This window comes from Dioscorea cayenensis, unplaced genomic scaffold (assembly GCF_009730915.1).
Source record: "Dioscorea cayenensis subsp. rotundata cultivar TDr96_F1 unplaced genomic scaffold, TDr96_F1_v2_PseudoChromosome.rev07_lg8_w22 25.fasta BLBR01002168.1, whole genome shotgun sequence".
Classification (NCBI taxonomy): Eukaryota; Viridiplantae; Streptophyta; class Magnoliopsida; order Dioscoreales; family Dioscoreaceae; genus Dioscorea; species Dioscorea cayenensis.
In genome coordinates, this window is record NW_024088559.1 from 136,074 (window position 1) to 159,492 (window position 23,419).

Below are 23,419 nucleotides of genomic sequence, written 5' to 3' on the forward strand. Positions count from 1 at the left end.
TTTTTTTTGTCTTTTTATAAATAAATTTTGGCCCTATAGACTTTTTTAATTCATATAGTTTAAAAGAAAAAAAAATAAATATAATTAAGATTTAAATACATTATTAATTATTTTAAATTACCATATAATCACTGATTAAACTAAAGTAGTGTGTCAGTAGTATTATAAAGATATTGTATAAATAATATATCGGTATTTGTTCATATTAGATCACCAAATATTTTGTCTCTTTAATACTTTTTGTGTCCACTGCTTGTCACCATTAAAAAAAAAACTTATTAAACATTATAAATAAAATCAATGATACCTCACAAAATTTATTTGATATTTAATCATTCAAATAAATATAATCAGCGACTATTTTTAAATTCAAAACATTATGAAACTTGTAATTTGTTTTACCAAAATTTTCATTTAAGAAATAAAAAAAAATAAAAATAAAAAAGTGAAAAAAAAATAGAAAACGGAAATAGCTGCCGCTGTCCTGACCTGATCAAGCAAGGACCAATAGCATGATGACACGTTCACATCACGTGTCAAAACATTGGTTCAGCTAAGCAGTGACTGAGCGCCAAATCCCCGACCGTGTTTTCATTTTCCATACAAAACTCCCGCTCGTCTCTTTCTCTGATTTACCATCAATAAGATCCAACCGTCCATTTTCTCATCAAGAACTTCGATCCTTCTCAGAGCTCACCTTCCCCACCCTTCGAGCCCCAAACCCTCTCGAATCTCGATTCCGGATTCTCAATTCTCGATCCCTTCCGGCCATGGCGAAGGAGAAGGAGAAGGAGAAGAGAGGGATCAACGTCCTTGCCCTCGCTGGTGGCGCTGCCCTCGTTGCCGTCGCGGTAAACCTTGCCATCTCCGCCATTAACACCAAGAAATCCAAGAGTCACAAGAAGAAAGGTCTGTCTTCTTCTTCTTCTTTTTTTTTTTCTCCGTTGCGATCAAGATCGATGTTGTTCTATTTCTTTGAGTTTGGGATTTTTTCCCCTTTTTCTTTTTGCTTTTTTTTCAAGGAGGTTTTTGCTTCGTTGCTACGATAATTGTAGGAGTTTATTGTGATTTGGGAAGGTTTGTGCTTTTAATCTAATTGATTCTTTTCTTGTTGCTAAGAAGAATCAGGGGATAATCTGAGAATTCAAACAAGCTTTGTTCTCAGTTTAGTGGTGTGGTTCTTGTTGAAGAAGAATATTTATAGTTAGGTACAAATGCCGGTCTTGGTTAACGATGCAAATTAATTTAAGAACTACTCTGTTGGCAAGTTCAGCCACCATTGGTCCACCGAAAAATAATACATGCTTGTTTTGGCACTGATTATAAATTCTTGATCATTGCAAGGGGGGAAACTCATGTTTCATAGAAGGAGTTCTATTTGTATCACCTGTTTGTTAAATTAGTAGAAAAGGCGTACATTCTGTATTTGCACACCTAGGATATTCCATTGGGCAGGATTTATATTATTCTATTTGATTGTCTTATCAGTATGCTTCTTTGAAGTAAGCCTGAGTTCCGTAGTTTTGAGACCTTATTTCAGTCTTGCCAGCACTCTGGTTTTGATTATCTTATACTCTGGCTATTAGTTTTGTTTCTTCAAATTTTGGCAGATCTTCCAGGTTCCAGTGTGCGCATCAAGCTCTCAGCATCAGAAATTCATAAATTGACTGACCAAATCATTGCTAAGTCAAAGGAAATATATGATCTGGTAGCATCAGTTCCAATTGAGAAAGTAAGTTTATAATCTTGTCACTTTTATCGAAATTACAATTATCTGCAGATGTTGTCATCATGCCCTTTTATAAAAAAAAACAAAACAATGGGGAATATTTATTTCTATGTTTTTTCATTTTATAGAAAATTTTTATTTGATATTGGCCTGACTTAAGTTGGGCCAATGGTTAGTGTTGTTGGAAACTCAGTTAACTTCATTGTACTCATGAATCTTTTATTAAATTCATGGCTTGCATGCTTTGCATTTTCTGTACTGATTACGTTGTATTAGTAATATGAGTTCATCTCATAGAACTTCAAGAAAGGATGCACTGCTTTTTGTCCTTTTTTTTTAAATGGTCTTTTATATCATATTGCGCCAAAATGATAAAGATGTGGAGCTATTGCCTTAAGGAAGTAAAGCTTAAAGTGTTTTGTAGAATTTAAGGGGTCAAATGGAGCATTGGTGTTAGAATTTTGCTCCTCTGGTTACCGTTCTGAACTTGTTAAATGTTATTTGTCAAACTTCTAAATAGTTTGTGATAAAGGTAAAGTTGTCAAGACCGAATGAAATTTATAGACTTTGTCTTGGAGCTCTATAGGTTGTTATGTTACATTTGATGCTATTAGGTGATTGCAATGCTTGGGCACAGTTCACCTCAATACTTTTGTTATGACTGCCGTCTTTTGTTAGCTTGTTTCTCCTTTGTCATGTTTGCATGATCTCCTGCAGGTCACATACTTGAATGTTATTGCACCTCTAGTGGAACTAGAGGCATACCAGTTTCCTTTGGTGCAGTCATGTTTATATCCTAAGATGGTGTCTACATGTGATGATGTTCGCAAAGCCAGTGCATATGCAGAAAAGGAATTAGACAGTCACTTTCTTATGTGCAGGTTTTCTTTTCAGCTGTATCATTTTCTATTTTGCACACTATCAGCTGTCTTTTCTTTTGCTCTATTCAAGTCTGAGAAGATGTGTTGGGATTCACATTAGTCACATGAACATATATTGCACATTCACTAGCTTAGGTCTGTCAACTCATTAATAAGTGCTATTTTTCATTTCATTTTATTTGTTTTATTATTGCATGGCAATTACTTAGTCCATTTGTAGGTAACCTCAGCTAAAAATGAGGCTCTAGTTATGCTGGTTTGCATGAGGCTGGTAGGTTGATATCCATCTTAGCATCTGTGGAAATTGGAATGATGATGTATTTAAATTCACTGCTTCTTAGTCAGCCTCACTTTGTTAAGAACAATATTTCTAGCTGAAACAAGTTATAAGATTACTATGCATTTGTTGGATTGGAATGAAAGAGCCCTTGAGTGTTCATCCCAATTAAATTCACTTCTAACACTAGTGCGGTCCTGATTTCATCTCTTTTTTTGTCTGGATCTCTATGTAAATGTAATTGAAAAGCTTTGTCATGGGTACATTTTTTAAATCCCAGGTCAGGTAACTAGGTTATGCTGTTGTATGATATCTTGGGATCAATTAACTTATAGGTTTATAACATGCTTCTCCCTTGTTCTAGACTTCTAGTTGGATCATACCAACATTCTGTTATGTATGTGGATGGAAAATTTGGTCATGATGTCAATTTTGTCATGATAAGTTATGAAAAATTAACTTATAGGTTTATGACATTCTTATTGGTAGTGGTACATTTTCTAAACACTACCTGTTGGCTCTGATATCATGTTTGGCAATTGAAATACGACTCTATGCATAAAAGAATCTGTTCCTTTTTTCTCTATTGTGTTTGTGACTAAATAAACTGAATGACATTTCTAAACAGTACCTGCTGTCACTTTTATGGTTTCATGCTTCTTTTGACTTACTCTCATAGATGACTTGTGACACATGCAAGGTGATCAGAAAGCGTGAGGATGTATATCGTGTCATCAAGGCCTTTGTTGAAAGAGGAGAAAAATCAGATCTTGAATCTAAACATTTTTTCCGGTGCTTGGTAAGAAAACTATGATCTACGTCCTTAAAAATTTCTTTTCCAATCAGTGTTTATACTTTCGTATATTTGTGAGTATCAAGTCTTAAAATTGGTTTCTAATCTAAATATAAAAGTAGTATCCAAAGTCCTTTAGTTGTTATGTAACACCTTGCTTTTTAATAGTCATATAGAATTTACTTAGTTGATTCACCTTTGGTTAGTGACAGGTTAAAGATTTTGAACGGAACGGCGCTAACCTTACTCTGAGCAAGAAAGAAGAACTAGAGAGATTAACATCTCAAATAGATGAGTTAACTTTTCAATATATCAATAACTTGAATGGTGATAATAGTTTTCTTCTCTTTCACGAATCAGAGCTAGATGGGATGCCCAGAGAGTTTATCAAGGTTTATTTGAAATGTTCTTCTAAAGAAAGTTTGATAACCATTGCTTATTTTTGATTTCTTATTATCAAATGTCTACTGCCTTTATTCACATTGGGGAATAACTTCCTGTTAATACTTTATGGCTGATTATCTTTTGTCATTCCTTTGTTTTTCTCTAATGACATAATGTTTCTTTGGTTTTCAGTTTTTGTGTTTATACACTGTTATACATGCTTTAAAAATTCATAGTCATTTATTCATCTATAATACACATACCATTTTATAGTCTTGAATTTGAAAATTTTTACTGTTGCCATTCATGTCCTTGTTGAACAGTAACAATCGGATGCATGCCCATCAAATTTTATAAGAGGTATCACACTTAGTCTAGTTGTTTGTTCCATATATATATATATATATATATTTCAAATTTCAAAGTTGTTAATGCTCATGTTGTGTAAGGTTTCTAGTTTCTAGAATCACGTAGGATGCACCAGCTAACTGTTTCAAATTTAGTGTTATAGTTTTGGAACTTGTTTTATTGGCAAGGCTTTTTGTGGTAACATTCTTTTGCCTTTTTCAATGTTCATATGCCACTCTTTAACCAAGAACCAACCATATATAATTTGGTGAGACACTTCCTTGCCAAGTGATATGTCAGGAGTTCAAGGATGGTAATGCTAAAAATAAATATAAAAAAAAAAACAAAAAAAACAACTTCTCCACATTTCTCAGAAAGGAAAAAAATTATGTTCATGTTCAGTTCATTTCATTTTCCCATCAACTTGAAATGAGTACAAAGGCAGATGTGATGTTAACATCTTCATTTTGTTGTCTATTTTAGCCTGCCTGTTGCATAGCTTTGTGTTGTACTTATTTTGCTTGAGTAATGGGCTCATCAGGTATGTGAACCTTATTTTGCCTGAGAAATGTGTGGCTCATGTATTGTCAACAATTAATTCCTGCAATTTCAATATATAAACAAAAGAGATGTCACTGCATAGTACTCATGAGCTTGCCTTTGCAATGGTATTCTTGTCCTTAGTTAATTGATTTTATGGTTGTAGGTGTTGTGAGGAAAATTTCAATATCTATACAGCATGATTTATTTGTGTTTGGGCTTTGCAAAGCTTTTTTACTCAACATATCTTATGTTATAGTTAATTACTATCCTTGAGCATGTCTTTATCAATTTTATGCTTTAATTTACTGCTCTCTTTCTTCTAGCCATTTGTTTTTAACTGAAAAAAAGGTACCTTGTCTTTTATGCAGAGCTTGGAAGAAATTGAAGGCAGAAAACTGAAGATTGCTTTGAAAAGCTATAATGTTTCTGCAGTACTTGAGCACTGTAAGGTGATATGCATTCTAATTCAAATGCATCTAAATTTATCCTTTTATATCAAAGATTTAGTTTTCTTTCCAAATTGCATCTTTGATAATAAAGCTAATCTTCTGTCTTATTGGATCTGAGCAACTTAAGTCACATTCATGAACATACATTCAGCTGAATATTAAATCTTATGTTGGTTCACTAATTGTATGTTTGAAGTAAATTGTGGCATAACACCATTTAAGTTGGTCTAAATGCAACTACATGGTGAAGGTACAATGCTGACTGAGTAATGCATAATATCATATGATTTCATTAATTCTATTTCTTTGTACGTGGTTTTAACAAGAATATGTCTTTCTTATCGAAAGAATTGTTATGAACAAGAATGTGCTGAAGAGAATTTTGGTTGGGATTTGAAATAATCCACGCTGGCTTTGTGTCAAAACCTTGTGCACCATTATGCTATTTAACCTTGAAGATGGTGATAATCACGAAACTTTGCCATTTTGAAATGATTTAATCTTGTTGATCATGAGAATTCAGGTAGGCTTTGGGCTTAAAATTTTGTAAAACAATGATTGACTATACCAGTAACACTAAGTTAATTGATATTTTAATTTTAAAATCTGAGATATCTTAGGAATGGTTGGGGTTGAAATATCAGTTTAGGTGTACAGAGTTTGAATTTGTTTTTGAGAGAAACTTGTTGATGCAAATGACATGCCTGGAAGCTTTGGAAGATATTACAAGAGAAGACATGATCAAAGTATGGGGCATTTTAGTAATGTCAGGGTTATTGCTTCTTTTTCTTTTTTTCTTCTTTGTTAGATTCCCCATTCTCAAACACTTCTAATTTTTTTTCTTAAATTTTGAGAAGCACTTAGGAAATTTAGAAAGAGTAAGCTAATTGCTTAGTATGTAAGTAGTTAGGAACAATGATGCAGTAACACTTAGTAAGCAGTTGGTTGGTTAATGTTTAGTAAGCATTCAGAAGCAAGCTCCAGTAAGCATTTGGGAAGAAAATTGCAATAAAGCACTTGCAAGCATGAGTAAACACTTTGGTTGATGCTAGCAAGAGTAAGCAAACACTTAGAAGAATGATGCAGTAAGCACGTAATAGAAAAAATAGTTTGGTGATGCAAGTAAGAGTAAGCAAATACTCAAAAGAATGATGTGCTAAGTATTTGGAAGAGAACAAAGAGAGAGAAAGGCAAGCAATTGGGGAGAGAAAGAGTTGACGACAGATGGGTTTGAAAAGGGTAAAATGTGAAGAAAACCTATAGCCTGTAGGCATCCTAAGTTTTTTTTTAAAAAAACCTAGTGTAGCTTTTTTTAAATTACCAAGGAAGGACAATAAGGGCATCTCTGACCTGTATTTACAGCTTGCCGTCCTGCGTGGGCATACATTTGAAAAGGATGGAGGTTGTGAGTATTTCAAAAGTTCTAGGATTTTTTGTGATCCAGGAACATAAAGTCCTTTTCTTTTTCTTTTTATAGAAAATGTCGGCGTCAGCTTTTGTGAGGCACCAAACTTACTATCTGCAACCGTAATTTCACATGTCAGTTCTTGCTTGTATTAGAAATCGGATTTGAATGTTGATCTTTGGTTATTTTTTGTCTGTAGGCTTTATTTCTCTACAATTTAATTGTTAACATGGACTTTGCATGATCATATAGTCAGTGTAGTTAGAATCGTATCTCGATACAATCTTACGATTCATATCGTTTTTCATCCGTAACGGTTCGAATCTTATAAAAGAATCGAAATTGATCTAGAATCGTGAATGAATCGTTTGAATCTGTCTCGAATCGGTCGAATCGATATGAATCGAGAAGATCAACGATTCCTAGTTAATACAAGTTTTGAATTAAAAAAAAAAGAAAATCAAAAGAAAAGGAAGAATAAAAAGAGTAAGAAACATAGGAGGAAGGAGAAATTTTGTTGTTTTATTCCAACATCCTCAACATAGGCATTTTATACCATCTCTTCATCTTTCTCGACATTCTTCTCTTTTTCTTTTAAATTCTTTATTATAATGCATGCGATCAACTATTTTAATTATTATAAAAGTTTTTTAAATTAGTGATTATTTAATTAATCTTTAAATTTGTTATCCAAAAACAAATTCAAAGATTAATTAAAAGATAATTTTTTTTAATTTTAATATCAAATTAATTTGTTATCTTAAAACTCTTGTTATGAAAAGAAATCTTTTTAATTTAAAAAAACTAATCTTTAACATAATTTAATCTTTTTGTGATTATTATATTGATTTTTAAATCTGAACTATTTTTGAAATAACTAATGTTTTTTTAAATATATATAGGTTTGCTTAATACTTGAAAATGTCTTCTAAGCTCAAAACAGGATCTCAAACTAAGAAAATGTCTTCCAAACTAGTTTATATTTAATTCATGGCTTAGAATTTTTATTTTTTTATTTTTTATATAATCATGTTATATATATATATATATATGACTTTGAAATGTTGAACCGAATCTTACGATTCGATTCGATTCACGATACTCGATTCACAAATTTAGAATTTCGATTCACGATTCGAATCTCGATTTGACTACCTTGCATATAGTGATACTAACATTTGGAAGAGTTGTCCTATAGTTTAATAATATTTTAAAAATGTAAAAGCCTAATGAACAAGGGGATTAACTTTATGTTCTTGGCCCTATTGATTTGTTTGGTTTGTTATATCCTGGGGTATTCTAGGTTATTCCAAGACTTCAAGTAAATGGTTCGAATTGGATGAGAGCCATCCAATTATATCAGACTTCAAAATGTAATTATTTGAAGAAATAGAATTAGTAATTAATTTGTCAAAAAAGATTATTAATATTAATAGAAAGCAACCATTTAGTAAAAATGGTATAATTTTAATCTTAAAATATTTGTTTTGATGAAGATTAATTATATCAGACTTTGGCCAAATTCAAGTACAAGCCTTGCCTCCAAAACAAATTCAAACTACCAAACTGTAAACCTATTATCCTAAACCCCAACTAGACAAGCCCTTTATGCGTTATGATAGCAAATTTCACCAGATATAATTATGTCTGTTAAATTTTAAAGGCATGTGTAGTACATGAAAATGAATTTATGTTTATTTTAAAACCATCTAATCTTTATAAACACCAAAATAGGCCAGGTGAGATGTATTTCCTATTATATTATTTTATCTTATGGACCCAATTGCTTTATAGTTTCGAAGGTTAGATGGCATTGTTTATCTTGTCTTATTTGGTTTCAAATGCCAACACAACTGCTTCATTTTATTTATTTATTTATTTATTACTTTGTTGCAGATAGGTGCTACACGGAAGTTGGTAGCTGCGTCTTATGGAAAGAGACGTGGAAAAGAAAATCTTGATATCTTAGAAAAATTGGTACTTCTTAGGTTGCTGTCAATTTGATTATAATGTTCTTCTTGTTCTTAGCCAAAACAACCTTATTACATGCTTGCATGCAAGAAAAAAAAACCATATTACATTGTTTATCTTGTCTTTTTCTTCGTATCTGTCATATATTCTTTCTGCTACTGTGAATATAAAATTTCTTAGTTATTACATAAAAGTTATACTTACCGCTTTGACTTATTATTGCAAATATGAGGGCATAACCATGTCTCCATAAACCTTTTCCTTGATGAGTAAATTGATATAATACTTACATTGAAGTTGCAATGTGGAAATGTTGAATATCATATTCATTCTTAACACACAAGTGTGCATGCATTGTTGTGAACCAAATGGAGCTTGTACTTCATAGTGGCTAAGGCAAATATTTCTTCAGCCATATTTGCAGTTGTCCTTATTTTGTTATGCATTGGTATTGGGGAAGGGATGGAATCTCAACATTAAGTTATGGAAAAGTTATAAGTGAACAAACAATGAATATACCACTTGGAACAAGTTGTTGGGCATAAGCAAGTTTTATTTGTTCAACATGCACACAACTAAGCTTGAGGGCTTTTACTGCTTGGAATATCATTATTTTATCTATGTGTTGTTTTTATAATGCAGACTTTTAACTTTGATGTAGTGCATGAAAACTTACATGACAAACATTCAAGATAGCTAGGTGTATTTTAACTGTTACTCGAGTCTTGGGCAAAAGTAGATAATATATAAACATGCATATTGAAATTGATTTTATATCGTTTTAATAATCAGGTCCAGCTGCGCCATAAAGTTGCTCGTTTGCTTGGCTATCCTAACTATGCTGATTTTGCTCTTGAATCTAGAATGGCAAGAACATCTGCAAAGGTTTGTACTATACCTTCATTGCTCTGCGGTGTGGTTCTCTTTAGTTTGAATTTTATAGATACTAGTACCTTACAATTTTAAGGATCCAGTAGAATTAGTAAATATTGAAATGTCCTTCTGTGTGCCATTCTTTCATGAATTTTGTTCTATTCATTCGAGGTTCTTCACTTGATAATCAGTCTACTAATAATATTGAGATGATGGTGATATTAATCTTATCAATGCTTGAGATGTCAATGCTATATTGAAACAAATATCCCAGGACTCCTGGTGCTTGTGATTTTAGTGGTGAGAGAATGTATTTAGATGCGTAGCCTAACATAAATGGCAAGTTGGTAGTTGAAATATATTGTCCTTTTAAAATCAAATGTATTGCGCACATGAGGGTGCACACACTGACACCATCATAACAGTTTGCATAAAAAGTCCAAAATAACTTCCTTTCCTAGAGTCTTAGAAGACTATTACCAACCAATTTATAAATAATTCTAATCTAATCTTAGCTATTTGACTTATTAAAGTTACTCATGAATCACTTGCCAACTGGTTTAAAAACTAAAATGTAAACTGATGTTACTAATTAACTAATTGTATCTCAGGAGCTCAGTAAGTCTAGATTTGAACCTCAAGATTTGACTTCTCCCAATCCTTGGGAGTCAAATAGAAATCTTGTGTTATGCTGCATGCATTACTGACTACCCCCTTGGATCTGAGATTCTGAATACTAAAACAAGCAGGGTTGTCTGACCAATTAGTTCAGATTGCATTATGCATCATGTACTGCTGCTGCATGAAATATTTTTGAAAATTTGCGGCATACCTTGGGTATACTTGCTTTCTTTTGTTGATCCATTTAGTGATATTTAGTTGCTCTTCTAGATTAGTGGCCTTTTCTGGTTGTTGCTTGTCAAAAGCTTGGAAGTCAATGCCCTAATTATTGGGATAAACTTATGAAGTGAAGCAGTTTATCTTTAAATTTGCCTGATTTAGTTATATTCTCGAACTGTAGCCCTCTATCTGTTTCTATCTATATATGTGGATCATTTTCTGGATTGTAGGTATCATGTGTTCCATTTAACAATGTTCTCTTTTATGCTCCAGGTTTTTGAATTCTTAGAGGATATCTCAGATAATTTGACTGACTTGGCCACTAGAGAACTTACTATCCTTAAAGATTTGAAGGTTGGTTTTGATATATATATACTGCTGCTTCCTTCTTTTTGGTTGAATTGTGATTTGATTGGACTCAGAGAAAGGAGGAAGGTGATTCTCAGTTTGGAATGGAAGATATAGCTTATTACATGAGGCGGGCTGAAGAACAGCAGTTTGACCTCGATCTTGGAGAAGTCAAACAATATTTTCCTTTTGATTTAGTTCTCACTGGGATTTTCAGAATATTACAGGATCTATTTGGTAATACTGGTTTTTGGACCTACTTATGTAAAATTATTGTAATATATATAAATAGATTGGCCTTGCTGTGATTGAGGTTTTGCCCATTGACACAGATTTTATTTTTATTGTAGGTCTAAGATTTGAAGAGATTAAAGATGTTGAAGCTTGGCATGAATCTGTTCGCCTGTTTTCTGTTCGAGATATCAGCTCCAGCGAACTTTTAGGTTACTTTTACCTTGATCTATTTTCAAGGTCTATTTCTTCTTCCTTTCTGCATTTCTTTCTCCTTTTTGACTTAATATTACTATTATGAATCTAAGTTCCTATATTGTTTTGTAGAGAGGGAAAATACACCCATACCTGTGTGTTGGCCCTCCAAAATGGATGCTTATCTCCTAATGGGACACGTCAGGTTATAACTTCTTAAATTTTAGCAATCTTTTCATTGTTATGGCTATGCCATTTGCAAGTCCTGCGTTGCCCTTCTCTGAATGTGCATTTCAGGGACTCTCAGTTTATATATACATATATATATATATATACACACACTAATCCCTCTCCTTGTCTCATAAAAAATATCTGCATCAGCATGTTCCTACTGTGTTAGTGCAAATAATAATCATATCTATATACTAGATTGTAAGAGATGCTGACGAAATAGATTTCTGCAGCATCACAGATGATGAATGCACTAGCACCGGAGGACATGTTGCCATGTGTTCCTCCCTCACAGAAATGCTTTCCTTTTTCAAGCTTCTTATTTAGCATACTAATGTATCTTCTTGCAATTACTTTGTTGGTGCATCTTTCCCGTTGAATGTCTTATGTTTCATTTATCTAGCATCTTTTTCTCATTATGTTATTGGTAAGTTATGGGCATCTGGTATGCTTATCTGTTATTGCTGTTTTGATATGTGTAGATTCCTATTGCGTTGGTAATAGCCCAGTGCCCTAAACAAATTGATGGAAACCCAACACTGTTGCGATTTACTGAAGTTGTTACTCTTCTTCATGAGTTCACCCATGTGGTAAACAAACCTCTATTGTCCTTTTTATGCTTATGAAGTTTAAAATGTTCAATGTCTTTGGTGTTATTTTGTCTCATAAAAGTAGATGATCTTTCAGTTCATTTTAAACTTCACTTGATGAGTCATTTACTCATGGGCATGTTTGATATTTGGAGTATTTTCTATATTAGGAATTGGAGCTCATCTTTGTGTGAGGGAGATAATTATTAATAAATGAATGGGGCCTGTATTAAGTCATCTAACATGAAAATTGGTATTTCCATCTTTTCTCATGGTATTTTCAACTTTTGCCTTTCATTTACAATTTTTTTTTTATTTATACTATTGTAATTTCTATAGTTCATTATTTTATAACTGATTTTTAATATAGTTTGTTAAAACCACATGATCACCTCATGTAACTCATGTCCATTATGGGGCACCATACAACCATGTGCATGCCGTAGTTCTGAAATGGTGATCATATGCTGAAACGATGTGTCAGGAAAAGCAAGTGCAAGCATGTGATCAATTTTTTATTACTGCATCTCTTCTCCAAATTTATTTTAGTTAATTTAATGGAGGATATTGATTGAATTTCAGCTGGAATTGATGTTATCACTATGTTCATATATTTTAATAGGTGTTGTAAAATTTTGGTTAAATCTATTGATGCGCAGATCATGTTTTGTAGAAAACAATTTTGCAAATTTTCGCATCCTGGATGTAACATTATTACTTGGTTACTATCTGTGTAAATTCTTGCACATGAAAATTAAGTTATTTCCATTGATCTATCATACTTTTCTTTTCTTGGATGAGATATGCATGATGTGTCTCTCTCGTGTGTTTTTCCAGGTCCATCATATTTGCAATCGTGCTTCTTTTTCTAGGTTCTCTGGATTACGTCTCGAAGCTGATTTCTGCGAAATTCCCGGCCGGCTTCTTGAAAACTGGTATTGAATTATTACTGGTCTGAATTAAATATATTCAAGATATTTGACCACTGCATGGCACTTAAAAAGGATTATTGCATTAGGTGTTACGAAAGTTTTTCACTGAAAATGATGTCCGGATTCCATCAGGTGACAATTCTCTTATGTGTTTGTGATGACAGTTGTTTTCTTTTTTCATCTGTTATTGTTAAATGTTAAATGTGGAATATATTTTAATTCTGTATGCAAAGGTTTGGTCTATGTTTGTAAGTGAATAACTTGTGAAAATAACAATTGTCATTTTATTTCCCTTGACATTTGCACAAGGATAATCATACTGATGTATTTTGTGGAATGACATGGTTGCCTTCTGTTGTATTATAAACATATTCATACTTGAGTTTAGTTTTCATGATAGGCCTTAACCTTTTTCTACAAATGAATATGATGGAAAAGGAGGTTATTAAAGGCAATTTGTATCAATGTTCCTTAGGTAAGTGTATTTTTGGTGTCTATCCATGCAATTGATGGTTAGGTTTGCACCTTGTTTTATTAAAAAAAATAAAACAAATATTGGTCACTTATGACATTGAAGCCGTTCAATAATGATGTTTGGTTTGTCTATGGGCTTTATTCAGCACAAGTTTTTATTAAGGGTTTTTGGTACCCTTTAGGTTTTGTCCACTCATAGTTTCACATTTCAGTGGTGATAGTGTCATACTAAATTTATATATACTTGAAACTGTTGGTCCTTCCTGCTTATAAACCTTAATATGATTTTATTTGACAAGTAGGTAATGGCAAATGTTTTATCAAATTATCATTGGAAGATTGGAAATGTTGGTTTATACTACTATTTTTCATGCTTGAAGGACTATTCATGCTTTCATGGAATCATTCTAATATATATATATGTGTATATTTTTAATGGGATCATTCTTAGATTAACATAATGCATGTATTGTACTACTACAAATGTTGATCTGTAGGTAGGTAATCACAACTGGGCAATTAATTGCTAAAATTAGTGTGATGCTAATACGTAACTGAAAGTTTCTTGTTCATTTAGCAAATTGTGTTTTTCTCTCTTCTATTATGTGGGCAGGGTTTTAGAGAAATGAAGAGCATGTGCTAATTTTTGCATAGTGCATGAGCTTGTATTGTCACAGGCTAGGTCTAGCATTTCATTCAATTGTTAATCTAAAATGCCTGTAAACGGGAGCATGCAATGCCTTAGATTTGCTTGTTAATAGGATATCTAAATGATGACATGGGGAAGTTGATTATTGATCACGGCTAGAATCTTGAGTCTGACCATCATTCTCTGACTCTGTCAAAGGTAGAACCTTTGTATCCATATTTAGATGACTTTATTTTTTTTATGATGAACAGGACATTACAAAGTCTATCGCAACTGAGTTGTGCAGATCCTTGAAAAGAAGGAGAGATATGTTTTCTGGCATTAAATTGAAGCAAGAAGTTCTTCTTTGTAAGTGTTAGCCCTCTAGTTGGAACAAGTGACCTTTTCAGCACTTAAAGTTACCTAACTCTAGGATCTTAATTGCTTTTCATGTTATTTGGTATGGTTGACTAATTCTTCCTGGCTTCCAACCAATATCGTGGAATCAATCATGATAGAAATTGATGTCAGTTGTGATGCAGAACATGCCTTCATCAGCCCAAATTTCATAGCATGTATTGTTTGGGCATGGAGATGACACTCAAAGAAAATTAGGAAAACAATGAGGAGATATTCCTTATATACTTAGACCATCCTCAAGTCTATTCCAGGAAGAATAAAAAGAACTAATTCCAATAGATCAATTAAGAGCCATGTTTAGTTATCACTTTATTTTATTTCAAGTAGATTTCCTTTATATCATGTCTCTCCTCAGGATTTGGTTTATTTGAATATTTTAATATGGTTAAGATTTCTTTTGAATATTATGACCCCAATGTAAACCAAAAATTCCATTATTTTGGCTGCCAGATAAACTCTAGTCATCTTCTTTTTCTTGCTTTTCGTTTGCCTATTTTACTTGTATTATTGTGTATAAATCGGTAATCCAGATTGATTGTTCAAGTTTGATTGCATTAGAATTCATAGGGATAACACTGAAGTGGTAAGTGATTTCCTACAATAAGCTAACACCTTCACGGAGGCCTAAACTGCAAGTCATCCCCTTGTTTGCTGCTTTCTGTTTTCTTGGTATCTTCAATTTGGCTGGTATTTATTATTTTTGGTAATAGCATTACATCAATTCTGAGCCCTCACAATGCTGGTTCTTATGCTTCCGATCCATCATTGCAATAACAAATAGATAATCTCTCTCAACAGATTAAGGATTATTTCTAGGTGAACTTCAGGATTTGGACAGCAGGGTGCAATCTTGCCCATCCCTCAAGCAACAACTGATGATGCCAGCATTGTTATGCGACAGTCCCAGGTCTTAAGTCAAAGTGGTTTACGCAAGGAAATATTGATGAGATGAGCAAAACCAAGTATTTGAATTGAGGCCATAGGTCATAAATAAGATGAATTACTTGTGGGTTTTGACATTCTAAAAGCAATAGGAAAACCATAATATTGCAGTAGATCTGGATAAAATCAAGTCATCTAGTTGAGATATTGTCTGTGCTATCCTTGTTCTAATTTATGACTGCCTTGGAATTTTGGAACTAATCTATGGTGATTTAGATGATATTGCTTTTATGAATTTCATGACCAGAACGTTGCAAATGATTTTAAAGAGATTTTTAAGCTACATATCATGTTCAATGGATGAGATGTGAATTTTGTTTGCTAATTTGAAGAATGATTTGCTGATCATCATAAATATGTACTTCCTCTTGTTCAATGAATTGTGTAAACATGATTAAATTTTGTACTAGCTGGATGAATCTTTAAACCTTTCATCAGTTATCAATGTTTGGTACTGTGTTGACTTTTATTTATACGGGATGATCAGTATTGCTTTTGATCCTTCATGAAAGAAATATTATTATCATCATCAAGCTGTGATATTCCAACAATTCTAAAGAGCTCTTTTAATGCCATTATCAGGTCTTATAGATCAAATAATTCATTCCAGTGAGAATGTGGACATTGTGGAACTACTCAAGCATCTCCATCCGAAGGTATACTACTTCAAATGATTTTCTTTGGTTATGTTCATTAGTTATTGTCACCAAAAACCCTTGTGCAGATTATGCTAGGAATTCCTTTGTTAGATGGAACCAACCCAGCCTCATGCTTTCCTCGATTCGCTATTGGCTATGAGGCTACTTGTTACAGTTACCTCTGGAGTGAGGTATGAGTTACATACATCATGAGTTATCCTGTAAACTCTGCATGTTCTTCTCTTGTGATGTGGAAACAATGTAATGTGACATAAATGGTGCAGGTTTTTGCAGCTGATATATTTGTATCGAAGTTTCAAGATGATTTATTGAACCAATATGCTGGTCTTCAATTCAGGAACAAGGTAAATTTGTAGTCTTTCATGGAATACTTTGTTATTGCATTTCATTTTGACATTTCTTATTTTCATAACCTCTGTTCTTTGGTACTTGAATTTTTTTTAGATTAATTGCCATTATGTGCCCTTAAATTGAAGGTGCTAATAAATTTTATTGTAAATAATAAAATGGTTTAAAATTGCGCCAACGGTAATCATCATTTTACTTCCCAAGATAAATAAAATCACTGAAAATAATAGTGAAGCTGCACATAAAGCTAGCAAGTTCAATTTTGAAGAATAATGGTGAAACTGGATGAAAGTATGGAGATTTTAATTTGAAGCTTTCTTGATCAAATAAAATTCAGATGTAGTAGTCTTGAGCATAATAATCTCTGTGCTCATTTTAAACTGGAATGTGGAACTATCTGAGACTATCAGCATCAAGTAAAAAGTTACAAGAGATTAAAATGAATATTATTAGAAAATGAATAACCAAAAGTAGTATAAAGAATGCAAAAGCTAGAGATATGGTGCAAGTCTATGTTATTTTTTTGTTAAAAATTGTTGAACATTCAGGTACTGGCTCCAGGAGGTGCGAAGGAAGCACTTGAAATTCTTTCAGATTTTTTGGGGAGAGAGCCATCAATCCAGCCCTTCATTGAAACAAAAATAAGAAATAGTTTGTAGTTATGCCATATATATATATATATATATATATATATATATATATATATGTATGTATGTATGTATGTATGTAGAGAGAGAGAGAGAGAGAATAAATAGCTGTAGCTATGCCTACCTCTCTTGGGTTCTTCCTGAAATTTTGCAATTTTCTCCTAAATTTATTTCCGAATATTTTTTCCATTTGAATTTCTTTTGGAGCAAGAAATACAGTAATATTATTGCCGGTGTTCTTCAAATTGTGAGTTTGTTGTGGAGGCGTTGGGTTAAGTGGATTTTTCTTTTTTATTAAATTGTGTTGGAGAAAAGATTGTTATTTTAATTGATGATGAAAGTTGATTTAATTATTATAATGACAATCATATTTAATTTTTTTTTTAATTAATGGCTGGTGAATATTGATATTCATAATTTTCAAATAAGTTTCTAAGTAAGTTTATTCAAGCATGGTAGTACTTCCTGAGTTGTGCACACTTATTGGTCTTTTTTTTTTTTTTTTTTTTTTTTTTTAATTCTAAAATTACTTTCCCTCCATTTAAAACCATTCCTCTTTAGTCCTGTTTTCAGCGCAATAAGAAGAGGAAAAAAAAAAGTAGCCTAACATGTTAAAAGTTACCTGCTTGGGCAGTTGTACTTTGAATTTTTCAATTTAAGAATCGAATTATTCAAAGTTTGAACAAGAACTTTCAACGTGATCCATTTGTCACAAATAAAAATTAAAACACACACACACAAATAGAAGTACAATATTCATGTTCCTATGACCCACAACAAAAATTAAAACCAACAAAGCACACAGCAAATGCCACAAAGACTCATGGCAACGAAGGTTCCATCTTGTTCTTCAAATTAAAGAACTGACATCAATAACTAGCACTAGCAGGTTGTTGTCTAGTGAAATACCAGAGGATAGCAAACATTTACTACTACACATTTGGCACTCTTACCACCAGAGAATGGCAACCTGAAAGACTATGTTCTCCATTCCTACTGGTCATGGCCGTGACACCGTATCAATGAAAACACTTTCATTTCTTCACCATGGCCATACATAGCAGTTTGTCCCTGTACAATGTTCTTGGATCATCCAGGGTCGAAATGCCCACAAAATATATCCATTACAGTGAGAACCGGGAAGATTTTTTGGTTGGACTTGAGGCGGGGAACAAGCATAACATCATTTAATTGTAGCTTTTAGAAGCTGCGATTTCTTGAAGAGATTTCCATCTGGCTTCATGTTTCAAATGGATCTCTTCTTCTTTACCTTCATTCTCCTGAAATTTTTGCAAGCACTCCTCGAACAATTCAGGGTCCTGATCAGAGAATATCTTGCGAACATTCAAAGTAAGACTCCGAACAGCTTGATTCCAATGCCCCCTTGTATTTCTCTCCAATGCAGGGAATATGATTGGCAGTATCACTTTGCGGTTTTGTTTGATCAAGTTCTCTACATGATCATTGCTCCATAAGAACAGCGCCCTTTCTGCTACCTGCATCAATAAACAGCGGTTTTCTGCATCAGTATCAGTGGCATTACGTATGAAGTGTGCAATTTAAGTTCTCCCAAAGCATAAAAGCAGACCATATGAAGATTATGATATTATTAAATCTATGCCACTAAATTGCATGCAGTTAATTAACCAGAACAAGATAGTAGCAATCATATTATTGAAAATTTCAATTCAATAATAAGGAACAAGTGTGCAAGTACCTGACAGGTCATGTGGTCATTAATAACATTTTGAAGGGAATGATTCATACTTTTTATTTTTTGAAAAAAAAAAACACGTTGTAAGTGTTATAGAAACAGAAGCAAGACAATTCTTCAACTTTTGGGAGAAATAATCAATTAAACTTAGATCATGCTTTAAATGTAATAACTAAATATACTCTTTCAAAAGATAATCAAACTAAACCAAAATAAGATCTTTCCTAGCAAAAGACAAACATCCTTCAATGAATTTCTATCATCAAAATGGCAATCAGAGGATCAAGCTATATATATATATATAAGCACATGAAACAACAGGAAAATTTTATTTATATTTTTATGATAAGTGCTTTTGCTGTCATTCGATATTTTATAAGAAATAGAAGGATCAGACTTGTTACTACCTGAAAGTGGAAACTATTCATGCAACGGGCAATCTGACGGAAAAGCAGAACTATACAACGTTGAAATTCTGCAGGCTGAGTTGCTTCCAGGACTTCTTCCACCTCTCCTAAGAACATCACTTCTTTCGAACTATTCGTTACAGGCCAATACTTCAATAAACCCCTTATAACAATATCCGCAAGTTTGCAATCTTTCTCAATGAATTGCATAATGCAATATGATAGCTGTTGATGGTACATCTGGATGCATTTCGGTTTGTGAAGTGGAATCAGTACTCGAACCAGAAACAACTTGTGCTCTTCCTTGAGTGGCAAAGCAAACCCATTAATAATGCTTCCTAAAATCTCCAAGAGCTCTGCAATCCCATTATGCTTTTCAGTTTCAAAGATGAACTGATAGAAAATATTGTTGATTGCTTTCCTAATGAATGGCCGATGTACCATAAATCTACCATAAATACGATGCAGTATTGTCTTTAAGTAATCTCTCTCTCTTGGGTCTTCAGAGTCAAAGAGATCCAGCAGCTTAAGAATAAAGGAATGATCCATATATCTTTTTGCCACCTTGGGATCAGTCTCAGGGGACGCAACAAATCTCAAGAAGAACTCATAAACAACCTGCAAATGTGGCCAAGCAGGATCCATTACAGGTTCCTCTTCCTCCGAATCAAGAGCTTCCAAAACTTTGTTCTCATGTGATAGAGTTGTTGCTGCCCTAAACAAGTTTATAGACACCATTTTGACAATCTCCTGCAGAACATTCTCCGCAAACTTCCCATTTGCCGAAGTTACATAATCCACAAGCTCCAACAAGGTCTGACGCTTAATTTCCTTCTCTTTCACATTCATTGTTGGATCTCTAAAGTCAAAAACAACACAGCACAAGTTCAACTTTCTGATAAGCAAGCTCTGCTTTTCGGAACTCGGGACATCTCGAAAGCTGGGCAATGCTTCATATGAATTCCCATTCGGTTTTAATGTTCCTGCTGGTGGATACTTGTTTGAAATTATAGCCTTATTACCAGGCAAGCTCCCACTTCTGGAGCTTGCTGAAGAACTCAACATCAGTCCATTCGACGCCCCATCACTGAATTCCCGGCTTTCTGCTGATTTTGGTGGCTTCTTTGGAAGCCGTCCGAGTATCTGCTTGATCATCCTCTCAGATATTAATATACAAACCTATCAAGGAAATATAAACCCTTGTCAGCATATAACAAATTACACCTGAATCCAGCCAACAAAATCCATGGAATGAACCAAGATTCTGTGAAAAAGCCTCAATGATTCTTCCTTTGTGATTATATCCACAAACTGAAAATCATTCACTCGATCCATCTCCAGAACAAAGAAACAACAAATTTATCATTTTTTTTTTCATCTATAAATCCAGCAGGTCAAACCAAACTAGAAAAGGGCATGCTCATCCATTGCAACATAGATCACCCAAAATGATCACATGACAACCAACAACAACCATTCAAATCGATTCTGGCCAAAATCAAACCACTAAAATCACTAACAAATCAATCAAGTAATCCAAAAAAGACTCGATCTCCAAAGTCAAACCACCAAAACCATCATCAAATCAATCAAACAAAATAGAAAAACAAGAACAAGAAGAATCAGAACGTAAAAGAACCACCTTTTCATGGATATATGGATCAATCTCTCTGCCACCGCGTTGAATGAGGCGGGCGAGAGAGAAACGATGCAGCTCTTCGCCTCCGAGCTTTGCACAGCGAGGGGGGATTCATGGCCCAGTGAAGGGAGCGAAGAAGAGGAGAACGATAGGGACTCAGCCCCGTTCCCAACCTCTCTTTCTCTTTCTCTTTCTTCTCTTCTTTAGTATTAAATGCTCAGCTAATCTATCGTCTTATTAGCATATTACCCCCTCAAATCCTCTCTAATTCTCAATTATTTCTTGTTCTTAAAAAAAAAATTTAAGACTTTTACTATTTACACCTTGTTCTATCAATTTTTCCCACCGAAATTAGAAATTATTTCAGGGGTCTTTAATGATAAAAAAAAGTGGAAATTGCCAAAAAAACCCTTTAAGTTTGTAAAATTGCCAAAAACACGTTAGTTTTTGCGATCACAAAAACCCTCCTTTTTAAAAGTCATGTTTTTCGAAACCCACGACACTATAGCGGATGTGAGCGGAGTGAGTTTCAAATTTTTTTGGACGAAAATGCCCTTGCAGTGGGGAGTCGTGGGCTGCGACCCATCTCGGCGATTTGAGAGGAAGTGGGGGTTTTCAGTGAGAGTAACTCGAGAGGCAATTTATTGGAGCCAGTTTAATTGCTTTTTCTCGACTCACGTCTTGACTTTTCCATTTCAGATGTCTCGAAGTTGTCTCTCTGCGTGAAGCCTCTGTAATTGCCATTTCATCGACTTTTTCCCTTTCCACGGTATCTCGAAGGAGAAGTCCCCGCATGACTAGTTGGCGTTTCATCGATTCTGATCTAAGGTATTGAGTATGGTTTTATGTTAGCGTTACATTACGAAAGAAAGATTTTTTTCGGTTTTTGTTTTGTGCTCCTGTTTTTTGTTGGAAGATATTGAAGTCTGAGGGGGATTTCTCATTTGGGGTTTTGTTAGTCTGCGGGGAGATTTCTCGGTTAGGGTTTTGTTTTGTTTTTGCGTTTTTCAGTATGTATACACTATCGAAATAGTTTTTCGATTGTTATGATTTGTGTAATATTTATAATGTACATTTCCGTTTCGTTTGATATGGTTGCGATTTTACAAATGAGGTTGACGTTTAAGAAATGAGATGTTCTGAGTTTAACATTTGTTGTCTCTGTTTAAGTATTCCGTCTCTGTTTAACAAAATGGGTCTCTGTTTAACATTTTATATCTACGTTTAATAAGCGAGAGTTCTGGGTTTAAAACCTTATATTTAACGCTTAAACTTTTTGTCAATCTGCGAGGGCTTGTGATTATGGCGGTCGACCTAGTTAATGGGCGTTGCTATTTGACGCGGTTGTGGAGACCTTAGGCGAATTGAAAGTTAACATGACCCCTCGACACTGGGAGATTATTCGAAGGACACCGTTTGCGGCGTTATTTGGTGGAAGCCATATACCGAGAGGGCCCTTCTTGATTCTCTTTTGCAAAGATGCGATGGTCGCACCGATAAATTCGAGGATCGGGGAAAGCTGCTGAGTTTCGGGACCTCGAGATGTGGCCCTCGTTCTTGAGTACGCGTTGCGATGGCGGCAGCGATGGTCTTCGAAGAAGAAAACCGGTCGGCGTTCGAAGGTCGGTATCTATCAAAGACCTACGAGAGACGCAGAGACTCCGTCGAGAGCACTGCGGTGCAACTTGTTCGACGGAGGGGAGAAGAAGATAATTTTGTCGAAACTCGATGGTGTACCTCGTAGGGGACGATCCTCTTCCCAAATACATCATGCTCGGTTCGAGCTGGATCGTTGATTACGTCGATGATCTACTCGACCGTGGGAGGCGATCTGGCGTAGGCGCGAGCGGCGCTGAAGTGGCTTATGGAGGATATTCCTGGCGGCCGCCCGAGTGCAAGATAGATCTGTCGGGAAGAAGACCCGACACGAGAGTGCATTAAGGGTTGCTCGGTCGCTTAACGTGCAGTTTCTGGTGGCCGGAGCAGGGGAAGAAAGTCCGTTTCGGCGAGATCCCAAGGATCTTTGTGCTACGGTGAAAGTACTTACGGGAAGCAGCGACGGTGAAAAGCGAGACTTGTCGTCGCTCGATGGAAAAGAGGTAATAAATCATGGACGATGTTTAACATAAGTCTTTAATGTTTAAACATTTTTATTTAGCGTTTAACTTTAGTATTTACCGTTTAACTCTTATTAAATACTTGGTTTAAATATTTTTGTTCTCCGTTTAATTATATTCTATAACGTTTAAATATATAGTTTTTATAGTTTAAAATGAATGATCTCATTTGAAATTGTTTTGGTTTACATATGTTAGTTTCTGAAATTTGGTTCGTGAATCTTTGAAGAAGAAATATTTGTTGGCGCTGACCGAGCGGATGGATGCCATTGCTCCGGAACCACTTGCTCGAGGCGAGGGATGAGGAGGGCGACCTCTCATCGTGCTTGGCTGGGCGCCGTTCTCCTACTTCCGACCCACCACGCGCACGCATTCCTCGGCCCGGAGAAGCCCTCCCCTACCCG

The 23,419-nt window shown here is 34.3% G+C and overlaps 2 protein-coding genes across 2 annotated transcripts; one reads left to right on the forward strand and one right to left on the reverse strand.

Moving 5' to 3' along the window:
* Positions 1-593: 593 nt before the first annotated feature.
* LOC120257506 (probable thimet oligopeptidase) lies at positions 594-17,458 on the forward strand. The gene is made up of 21 exons (XM_039264962.1): positions 594-909; positions 1,611-1,732; positions 2,447-2,610; positions 3,596-3,686; positions 3,893-4,072; positions 5,324-5,404; positions 8,706-8,786; positions 9,573-9,665; positions 10,767-10,847; positions 10,916-11,078; positions 11,192-11,312; positions 11,400-11,472; positions 11,981-12,088; positions 12,926-13,023; positions 13,107-13,152; positions 14,395-14,491; positions 16,067-16,140; positions 16,209-16,313; positions 16,407-16,487; positions 17,040-17,173; positions 17,206-17,458. Exons 1-20 carry the CDS (start codon positions 771-773, stop codon positions 17,148-17,150), a joined length of 2,109 nt encoding a protein of 702 aa, XP_039120896.1. The 5' UTR covers positions 594-770; the 3' UTR covers positions 17,151-17,173; positions 17,206-17,458.
* A 447-nt stretch (positions 17,459-17,905) lies between these two features.
* LOC120257511 (serine/threonine protein phosphatase 2A 57 kDa regulatory subunit B' theta isoform-like) lies at positions 17,906-21,081 on the reverse strand. The gene is made up of 3 exons (XM_039264969.1): positions 20,902-21,081; positions 19,260-20,438; positions 17,906-18,634 (listed from the first exon to the last, which is right to left on the reverse strand). The coding sequence occupies exons 2-3, from the start codon at positions 20,412-20,414 to the stop codon at positions 18,326-18,328; spliced, it is 1,464 nt and encodes a 487-aa protein (XP_039120903.1). The 5' UTR covers positions 20,415-20,438; positions 20,902-21,081; the 3' UTR covers positions 17,906-18,325.
* Between the last annotated feature and the right edge of the window lie 2,338 nt (positions 21,082-23,419).